At 64.3% G+C, this 10,507-nt stretch overlaps 1 protein-coding gene across 1 annotated transcript; it reads left to right on the forward strand.

The window, feature by feature from the left end:
• The first annotated feature begins 44 nt into the window (after positions 1-44).
• GATD3 (glutamine amidotransferase class 1 domain containing 3) lies at positions 45-9,968 on the forward strand. Its single transcript, XM_082459901.1, has 7 exons — positions 45-276; positions 488-540; positions 1,935-2,048; positions 2,959-3,078; positions 5,452-5,544; positions 8,173-8,328; positions 9,449-9,968. The coding sequence occupies exons 1-7, from the start codon at positions 103-105 to the stop codon at positions 9,576-9,578; spliced, it is 840 nt and encodes a 279-aa protein (XP_082316027.1). The 5' UTR covers positions 45-102; the 3' UTR covers positions 9,579-9,968.
• Positions 9,969-10,507: the final 539 nt, after the last annotated feature.

A 10,507-nucleotide genomic window follows, 5' to 3' on the forward strand; every position in this document is an offset into this window, starting at 1 on the left:
ACGGGCGACTGCGCAGGTGCGGCCCCGCCCACCGGCGCGCTCGCGGGCAGGGCGGCGGCTGTGCGCAGGCGCGGTCCCGCTCACCGTGACCCTGCGACCCCGATGTCCTCGCGGAGGATGGCGGCCATCCGGGCTCTGGTGGCGTCCAGGCTGGCGTTGACCCCCGCCTTCGCGCCGCGCCCCGGCCTGCGTCCGCTGCCGTTCGGCGGACCGGCGCCGTCTCCGCGCGCGGCCCTCCACGCCTCCGCGCCGCGCCCCGTGGCCAGGGTCGCAGTGGTGAGCGGACGGGCGGGGCGTGGGGACGAGGGGCGGGTCGCCGAGGTCGGCCTTCCCACCCTCCCGGTGCCCGCGGGCGGCCCCTCCGCCGCCCACCGCCTCCCTCGCGCTGACCTCCCTCCCCTCCAGGTCGGCCCCTCCCCCCCGCTGGAGGCGGTCGGCCCGCACGGTGGACCGCGTGACCCCCGTGACCGGCCCTCCATCCCCGCAGGTGCTGTCCGGATGCGGGGTCTACGACGGGACGGAGCTCCACGAGGCCTCATCGTAAGCCCCTGGGCGGCTCGCCCGCGGGAGGGGCGGTCCCCCTTTTCCTGAACCGTTCGGAGAAGCCTTCCTGCTGGTTAGGGAGGCAGAGGACTGCTGGACGAGACTCAGGGAGGCGCGAAGGACGTTTAAACTCAATGCGTGTAACGTACAGGGAGACACAAAATGAGCTTTTTAGTATCACCTGTGATGCTGTCACACAGTGGTAGCCACTTACATCTACTCTGCTGTTTTTCCACACCCACGTGTTGTAAACATTGGCATCACACGGTCCTGCGTGTTGGAAATCAGAGTTCTTTTTCGTCTTTACAGCATGATTTTTAAGGGCTGTGCAGTGACCCGCTGTAGACAGATGTCATTGGGGTAGCCTGTCAGCTGTTGCCGAGCGGTCTGTCCTTTGACTGATTTATTTTAAAAGTTCCTGCGAGCAGGACTGTAGGGGCTGTCAGGTTCAGAGTTAGTGGAAGGGGAGGGTTAGGTAGTGGTTGGGGAGCACGCCCCTCCCAAGCGCGGGGAGGAGCCTGAGGCTGGGGGCTGGGGGTGGCCGCTGGGCGTGGCCAGCGTGTGCTGGCGGTGGCCGGACAGAGAGGGAACTTCGGAGCGCGCTGGGCTGGTGGGTGGAGAGGGCCAGGAGTTTCCTGAGGGGGGCTGAGCGGGGTGGGGCAGGAGAGAGGAGGAGGCGAGGAATAGCCAGCAGCTTGAAACCTCCTGGGCAGAGCGAGGAGTTGTAGGTCGAGTGCCCGCGAGGTTCTGAGGAGCTGAACCCAAGTCCAGGGGTCCCAGCCCTGCCATGGGACGGCTGTGATCTGTCTTGGGGTCTCGTGTCTCCTCCCTCTCTGGAAGTGGGTAGTGACAGCACTGCCAGGGACAGATTTCGTGCCAGTGTTTGGACTCGGACCTGCCGCAGAGCAACCCTTGGTAGATGCTGGCATCGTCAGAAGCCCCCAGGGTCGCCTGCGTGTCTGCCACCCCCATGAGGGGAAGGTTGGGGAGACCAGGAACTGAACTTACTTTGGAGACCAAAAGCCCTCCTCAACCCCTCGAGGCCATTGTCAGTTGGCCCATGGGAGGAAGAACACCCCGAAGGAGCCTGGGAATGCAGACATCCGGGCTGTGACAGTTGCCGGGTCACCCGTCCCTACAGCCTGGTTTGTAAGGGGAGCTTGGGGGGGCTAGCTGGTCTCCACAGGCCAGTTCAGTGACAGCAAACTCAAATAGAGGGCATTTGGGTCGTTAGCAAGCCAATCGTGACTTTTTGCAAAGCAAGGAGGTTGTTAACCTATGTGAGAAGTGTATACCTGTCAGTCACCTAAAACCCTGTTTTTAAACACCCGGTGGCAGGTAAAGTTGGGCCAGGCACATGTCAGAGTCTGGCCTGATTCCCTCCTGTGCAGGATACTGGTTCATCTGAGCCGTGCGGGGGCTGAGGTCCAGATCTTTGCTCCTGACATCCCTCAGATGCACGTGATTGACCACACCAAGGGGCAGCCTTCTGAGGGCGAAACCAGGTACGGGCCCCTCCTCCTCGTCCTTGAACGTGGACGGGTTGAAACTCCCCGAGAACCTGCGCGCGGTTGCTTCATCTTAGCTGGGAGCCGAGTCCACGTTTAAGTGGACTTCACAGCAGTGGTCCTGAGGCTGTGCCGGACTCAGGACGTTCCTCACCGTCCAGCACTGTTGGAGCAGTGGAGGAAGGTTGCCCCCGAGTGAGCTCCTCGTACCTTCATTCTGACCCAAGGCCTGTGCGTTCATTTGGTCTGAAACCTCATTCACCCGTTTGGACCCACGTATCTGTGAGCAGCTCCCACCAGCATTTCTGTTCCTGAGGGGAGTGTGGCCCTGGCCTCGCGTCTGCTGAGACCCACCTCCCCGCTCCGGCCTGGCCCAGACTGCAGGGCTATGACCCCTGGGGGCTGTGGTTCCCAGGTGGCCTCCAGCGGGTGCAGACAGTGAGAGATGGGACGGTGGGAAGGAGCCGCGGTGCCGTTTCCTGGGACTGCGGCCCAGTCAGGACCCTGGCCCTGGGCCGCGCAGCCGGGGCTGGGAGGAGCTCCCTCTGCGGCCGGTCCTGGGGCTGCCTCACTCGTCCCTCGAAGTTGCTTCTTAACGCTCCCCCCGCGGTTCCATCACCATCCATTCCCAGCGCTAAGTGCTGCCTGGTGGCCCTGCCTGACGCAGGAGTCCGGGTGACTAGGCGTGGTGGTTCGGAAGCGCCCGTCGGAAAGGGCTCCAGAGGGCGTTTCGAGCACAGACCCGCTGTGGTCACTGTCGCTGTGTCGCCTTTTCTAGGGAGCGACCCGCACTGCCTGTGAGCCGGGAGGACAGGTCCTCTTGTCTCGTGGAGGCGCCTTCCTGCCCCGTTCTCCCATCTGTGCACACACTGAACCTTCTGGGGGGCCTCTCTCCGCCCTTCCCCAGGAACGTTCTGACTGAGTCCGCGAGGATTGCCCGCGGCAAGATCACCGACCTGGCCAAACTCAGCGCTGCTGACCACGACGCGGCCGTCTTCCCCGGGGGCTTCGGAGCCGCCAAAAACCTGTACGTGTATCGGCTTGGGGCTCTCCTGCTTTTCCCCTGGACCGTTAGATGGGGACGTGGTGGTGATGGGAGCAGCTGTTGGGGGGTCTGGCCCAGCGACGACGCAGCTGCCCCATGACAGGGAACCCCGGTGGGAGGAGGCTCCTGGGACCTGGCCATCCAGGTGCGGTGCTGGGGGTCTCGTCACGTCAGAACCCGTCCCTGTACGTGTTCCCCGCAGACACCTGCTCTCCTGTGGACCTTGCAGCGCGGAAAGGTGCCTTTCCGGTTGGGCCGTTTGGAGGACGGTCCTGACCAGAGAAAGGGAGATCTTTCTTTTTTTTGCTCTTTGGGTTGTTGCCACGGTAACCGGACCTCAAGCCTGGGAGGCCGTCACACCACAGCCGTGATGTGCTTTGGGTTTCAGGTTCTCTCTTTGTTCTCTCATTCCTTTCTTTCTTCTCCACGTTTCATGGAAATTGTCTTGCGCTGGCCTTGCTGGCCCGGCACATCCCTTCCGACATGGCGCGGGGCTGCTGCTCCCGTGACGGAGGGGGCTCGAGGGCTGCGGGAAAGCACCCAGCAGCTGCGCCCCGCGGCTTTGGGGCTTTAAACATGGTGCAGCGTGCGTCACAGCCCGGACTACATGCGTTTTGGTCAGTTGACGGCTTGATCATTGAGGTTCCCGCAGCAGCGCGAGGGCCTCCCAGCTGGCGCTCTGTCTGTCCGGGCGCCATGCACCCAGGAGCGGGGGCAGAGGCGGTTATGTTCCCTGAGGTCCACCTCTGCTCTCGGTCCTTCCACGTCCTGACATCTTGAGGCTCCTTTCTGCTTGCGGGCGTCACCACGGCACCTCTTTTCTCCACGTTCCCACCGGTTTTCCCACAGTCCTTCCTCCCACCCGGACCCCTGCCCCGCCTCGTGTCCACTCCCTCTCCCAGAGCCAGCCTGGGAGTGCTTTCCCTGCGTCGCCATCCTCCTGAGCCCCCTGCGGGAGACGGCGGGTCCCAGTCTGTGTCGGCTGGGCTTGTCGTTCTTACGGGACCGGGTTTCCTTCTCTGAAAGATGAGCTGGGTTCACAGGCCCTGTGCCTTCCCTCAGCCCTTAGACGTCGCCTGGCTGAGGGTAGCTTGAGGGCGTTGGGGTCATGTCCCCGGCGAGGCTGACAACCTGCCTCGGGTGACTTAGTGGTGGTGCGTCTCGGTGCACAAGGAAGCAGGGCCTTGGGCCAGCGTCCACGTCTGTGGCCTCCCAGACCCCTGGGGGAAGCTGTGATTTCTGGCCACTGGTCCCAGCCTTCCTGACCTTTCCAGAGGAAAGGCCAGCTCCACATCAGCGGTTTGTGCGGTGCACAGGGGCAGCAGGCAGGGTCAGTGTGACATATTCACTGTGGAAACCCAGTTCTTCCTGCTTGGGACCCCAGGATCACCTCCGGCAACGCTGCCAGCTTTTCATTTTCCGAGAGATTCTCGTATATGTCTGCGTTAAAAATCCAACCAGATGGTAGCCTCTCGTTCTGCACTTTGTGTCTTTCACTTAACGCTGAGGCTTTTTCCTTAAATGTCTGACAGCCACACACGCAGATCCCGTTGCGTAGGCGACCCAGTGCTGATGGGACTCCGGGACTGCCCGTTCTCTCTTTTGTCTTGATAGCTTTTGGAGGTACGACTGATGTACGTGTATTTGAAGTATATGATCTGACCTGTTTTGAGACGCTTGCGCACCGAGAAAGCACTCCAGGGTAGCCGGCATCCCTCACGCCCACAGGTTGTCCCCACAGGTTGTCCCGTCGTGCACGCGACGCCCCGGGTGCCCGGGGTAGAGGCATCGACCACGTGAACGAGGCCGAGGAAGCCCGGGATGGGGCTCCTGGCAGAGAGGCGTGGCCTTTGAAATTTGATGGGTCTGAGTTTGCCTTCCAAAGAGATGGTACTGGTGTGAGCCCACCGACTGGGAGGGAGACCGTTCCAGACGCCCCAGCGGTCTTGCTCTGGTGAAGAAGACGGGGTCTTGTTTGATTCGGGTTTCTTTTCCTTGTTAGTGGAGTGCAGGATCTGTCACTGGTTTTGGGCCAGTGGCACGTCCTGCTGCTCCTGGGTGGGCCGAGCTCATGGCCCGAGTGCTTGCGTGTCAGCTTCCCCTCGCCTCTGCTGGCCTCCCTGCCTTCACCCTCCCATGCCGCTTTTATGTTTCAAAAAACAGAGAAATACACACGTCTACGTGTAATTACATGAAAGGCCGTGTACATGTACCTGCACACACGTGTTACTCTCTGCAGTTGCTGAGAAGTTCGCGGAGCACACAGGATCCCGGGGGGTGGGGAGTGGGGCTGGGGGCTCCCCAGGCAGGCAGATGTTGAGCCTTGCGGTCTAAGGAAGCCTCTTCTCGTGGCAGGAGCACATTCGCCGTAGACGGGGGCGACTGCAAGGTGAATAAAGACGTGGAGCGCGTCCTGAAGGAGTTCCACCAGGCCGGGAAGCCCATCGGGTACGTGCGGCCCAGCGGGCCCGGCAGTGGTGGAGGGAGGGCGGTGGCGGAGCCCGTGGCCGAGGCCGTAGCTCACAGCCAGGAGATGGCGCCTGGAGCTGTGTGGTCTTGGAGACTCTCAGCCCTTTTCGTTGTTATAACTGAGGGGGTTTCGTGTGATCTCACAGGTGCCTTCCAGCTCTGAAAATTCTGTGGTCATATGGTTACGTTAATTTCTCTTGATGACTTAGTGAGGAGGGGAGGGGATGATCCTCTCAGGGTCTAGAAGGCTCCCCAGTCCTTCCGTGGCCCCCAGCCTTTGCCAGTCCTCTCCCGATGCCTGGCCTCCGCCTTCCCGTCCTGGCTTGGAGCAGCCCCTCGGCTAGCTGGCCCCTGTCCTTCCTTGTGCCATGGCTGCCGTGAGCACCATTCCCGACCCCTGTCGCTCTCAGCTGCCCTTCTTTGGGGACTGGATCCTGCGGTGGCCACACCCTGGGCCCACACTCACGGGCCCAGCCACTGCTCACAGCCCGGCCCGGGGTCCTCAGCCTGGCAGACGGGTGAGGCCAGTCGTAACCCACACCAGGAGGCGCTTGCGGACGAGTGACGGCGACCCCATCGTCAGACCTGCTTGTCAGGCTGCCCTTCCCACGAGCGTCCTGGGGGAGGGCTCCTCGGTGCTGCTGTGCCGTGGGCGTCGGCGCACGACGCCGGTGCTGGAGCGTGTGGGTCGCACGCTTCGGAGTCGTCCCTGGCCGGGGACGTCGTCCCAGGAGCACAGCGGTGCACAGATGCGCTAAAAACAAAATCCGCCAGGCTCTCCATCACATGGCTACTCGCCGCCTTCTGTTGGAAGCTGGAGAGGAATGAGGATGGTAGAGCACTGGGTCTGAACGGGGCACAGAGGCTGCAGCGGACAGTCCACCAGGGGCAGCGTCCTTCCCAGACCTGCGGCCACTCACTGGAGGCCCTGCCTGCTCAGCGTCCCGGGCACCCCCCACCAGCGGCCGTAGCCCAGGAGCATGCCTGCCCTCGCAGCGCCCAGCCGATCACCTCCCGGGGGCCCCGCCGGGGCAGCACCGGTGTGTGGGGGCGAGCGCCCGGGGCGGGGACCCAGCTCCCTTTCTCTAGAAAGTCAGCACGACAAACGGGATAGAAGCCCAGCAGCTTGGCCACCTCACGGCGGGCACCGTGTCCTCTTGAGTAAACAGACACTTCTCAGCTGAGCTGGAGAAGAACCCGGCCCGCCCTGGGGTGGGGGGTGCAGGATGGTGACACGGTCCTGTTCCGGCCGCCGTGTCACCGTGGGCAGCTCCATTCAGCCCCTCGTGCGGCAGGTCACTTGTCTGTCTCCAAAAGCAGCAGCGTCATCTGGCCACGTGCGAAACGCCCTTTCCGGGCCAGGGCACCTCTCACCCCCATTCCGGGCCACCCTGTCACTCCTTGACCTGCTCGTCAGAAGCACAGACAGAGCGAGGGGTCCGGCCGGCTCTGCCGCCGGGCCCGTGCTTCCCTCCCCACCGTGCGGGAGCCCCCGGCAGCCTGTGTTGGCGTCCCCGGCCAAGGACGGGCAGGCAGCCTGGCCTTCGTCTCGGGCGTCGCCTGCAGAGTCAGGTGCCTGGGGACCTGGTGACGTGACAGATTCCCGAGATGGCCGTTCCGATGACGCTCACCTGCTCGGGGCTGAGGGGGTTTGTCTCGTGCTCCCTGAACGGGTTGTGGCGGTTGTCTCGGCATTGCACGAGCGTGTAGGTGTGTTCTCGCCACATTGTGTTGCGTCAGCTCAGAGGACCAGCTGAGCAGACGGGGAGGTGGGGCACGGCCCAGAGGGGTGTGGACCCCAGGGGAGTGGGGACCGGCCCGGCTGGAGCAGCTGTGGCAGGTGTCATGCGTGTTCTCGCTGGGGGCAGGGCACTGGTGAGGCCTGGCTGCTGGAGGCCTCCGTGTTGGCTGATCCAGGGGCTCAGGAGCTGCCGGTTGGGGGGCCCCCTGGTGAAGAGCAGGACCTCGGAGGAGCCCCGAGGGCAGGCGCCCCGCGTGAACCTGCAGGGCTCGGACGCCTCTGGGGACAGCCTGCTCACAGGGGGTCGGGGAGGGTTCGGCACGCTGTTAGGACGGGGCCCTTGGCTCCGCACCGACGGGTCAGGCGAGGCTGCTGCTTGGACCGTGTGCCCCGGTCTCCTGCGCCCCCTCCAGAGAAGGGGTCTGGGTCTCAGCCGGTCAGTACAGCTGGGCTTCTCAGTGGCTGTGCGACAAGCCACCCTAAAGCTTGGGCCGAAGACAGCGCCGCCGTCTGTGGCCTTCTCTCCGGGTGGACCTTTGCACCCTGGGCGCCGTGTCAGGTGCCTGGTGCGTGTCCGGCAGCCGGGGCTCAGCTGGCTGCCCTCCGCCGCTCTCCAGCCTGGCGCCGGGTGCCTGGAGGCTCCGCCATGCTCCGCCGGTCACAGCCGCACGGGCAGCCCAGGGGCAGGGGCAGGCTCCAGCCCGCGGAGCTGGCAGAGGCTGTGGCCTGGGTCCTCCGTCCCCGCGGCACTGGTGTCTGTGCCCCTTTCTGAGGCTGACCGCGTTCTCTAAGCGTGCCTTGCTGGGCCCCCGGCCTGGCGGCCACACGCACAGCCCCGAGCTGACCCTCCTTTCCTCGCCTTTCAGCTTGTGCTGCATCGCTCCCGTCCTCGCCGCCAAAGTGCTCAGAAGTGTCGAGGTCACCGTGGGCCACGAGCAGGAGGAAGGTGGCAAGTGGCCGTATGCCGGGACCGCGCAGGTCATCAAAGCCCTGGGTGCCAAGCACTGTGTGACGGGAGTGACCATATCCTTTCAGCAGCGGGGGCGACGTGGGAAACCCCCCTCTGGCCCCTCGGGACCGCCCTGGGGTGCTGCACAGCCGGGGCGCCCAGGGCATGTGCGTGGAGGGGCGTAGCGCCTGAGGCTGTGACTCTTCCGCCGTCCAGTGGTCACGTTCCCAAGTCCCCGCAGTGACGCTGGCTGAGCTCAGCACACCCCAGGCCCGGGGCTCGGTGGGTCGGGTGAGGAGACGGCGTGGGCTCGCGGGGGGTGGGGTAGGGCGCTGCCTGTGGCGGAGGGAGAGTGAGTACCCGGTGTCGGGCCAGAGGCTGGGGTGGAAGGCGAGGGGGCTGCGCGTCTTTATCTGGTGGCAGTCCCCTGGGCGGCACAGATGGAGAGTCGCCCCCATTCCTCCCGCAAGCGGGTCCTCTGTGTCCTGAGGTCACCAGGGTGCGCTGCGGGTGTAGAGGCCTCAGGCCACAGGCTGCCCGCCCTCCAGCTCTGTGCCTGGACCCGAGGGTCTCCGTGGGGGCCGGAGTCAGGAGCAGAAGAGCGTGGGGCCCCAGGCAGCGCAGGAGACCAGCCCGTTATCCTCCGGCGTCTGTCCTGGCCGGGGCGCGCGCTCCTCGGTGTGTCTCTACTTGCAGGCAGTTTCAGGTGTGAATGTCCCTCCCCGTCCAGCACAGAGCGGCCAGCCCCGGGCCTGGGGCTTGGCGTTGGCCCAGGAAGCAGGTCTCAGGGAGGAGGTGAGGCGCCTCTGTTCTGAGGCTGGGGCCCGGGTCCAGTTGCCGCGTGCTCACAGCGGGCATTCGGACAAGCCTCTAATGCAGTCTCTCGATGCGAAGGATGGCGGTGCTGCTGCTGCCTTCAGGGTGGCCCCGGGGTCCCGGCCGGTGCTCGGGCGTCCGGCCCGCGTCTGCAGCCATGGGTCCCGTGAGGCCCGCTGCTGGGACGTGTGTTAGGAAGCGGCCCGTGGGGTCAGGTTCCAGGGTCTTCAGTTAAAGTAGCGCAGGGGGTGCAGCAAGCCCCTTCCAGGTGCCGTTGGGGTGGGGGTGGGATGCGCACCTGGGAGGGGGTGGGCGGTGCTTGATGCCACATGCGCTCTGCCCTCGGCCATGCAGTGTTCTTCCATAACCTGTGTGCACGAGGCCCACGTGGACCAGAAGAACAAGGTGGTCACCACCCCGGCCTTCATGTGTGACACCGCCTTCCACCACGTTCACGACGGGCTCGGGGCCATGGTGCGGAAGGTGCTGGAACTCGCCAGCAAGTGAGGCCCTCGGTGCCGGGGCTGCTCGCCTGTCAGCTTGGAACCGGGCAGGAACTGATTTCTTCGCTTAAACCTGTGGGCATTTTCTTTGTAAGGAGGGCGCTCGCGACACGCTCGGGGTCGGGGTAGACTCCCTCTCAAGGAGTGAGGCCAGGGCGGCAGGGCCCACCCTCTGAGAGGGGCGCTGGCACCTGGACGCGTGTGCAGCTTCAAGCTTAAGATCAAGTCTGCTTTTCTGCGCCAGCCGCAGGGAGAGAGAGGACCGCAGTCCTAGGCCGGACTCGCTTCAGAGCACCTTACTTAGTGTTTGGAAGGAAACATTCTTTAAGTTTGCAAATCTAATCGGGAAACCAGAATACCATCTCATTGAAAATTAAAGTTTCTCTAACCTGGAGTGAGCACGTATTAATTAGAACAGTCAGCGGCTTTCTAGAGCAGGCGGGCCCTTTGGCTGGGGAGAGGAAACTTCTTTACGAAACAGACATGGGCAGCTCCGTTCCAGGCCCCCTGAGCCCAGCAGGTGAGGGGCACACACGAGGCTCTGTACCTTAGACTCAGGTCTCCTCGCTTCAGGAAGGGAGGGTGCAGGTGCTCAGCCTGTGTGTGGACCTGCAGGTGGAGCAATAAAGTGTGGGCCGGCAGGCTGGCTGGCGCCTTTCCGGGCGCGTGTGGTTTCTGTCCTGGGACGCTTCGCTGGGGGCTTCGCCCGTCACAGCACAGCCCCGCCGGCCTGTCCTCCGTGACCCAGGATGGCGCCCCGGGTGCTCGGTGCCGCCGCGTCCTCGTCTGGTCCTGCGAAAGCTGCCGGGGCCGACGCCGCGGGCTGTTTAGTCGGGTCCAGCACACGCTGAGCTGTGTCCTGGTGGCCTGGGGGTGGAGTGCAGTCACAGGTCGCCCACGCCGCCCCTCACCCCGCCCCACCGCCGCATCAGG

This window comes from Balaenoptera physalus (genome assembly GCF_965194825.1).
Source record: "Balaenoptera physalus genome assembly, chromosome: 4".
NCBI classification, from domain to species: domain Eukaryota; kingdom Metazoa; phylum Chordata; class Mammalia; order Artiodactyla; family Balaenopteridae; genus Balaenoptera; species Balaenoptera physalus.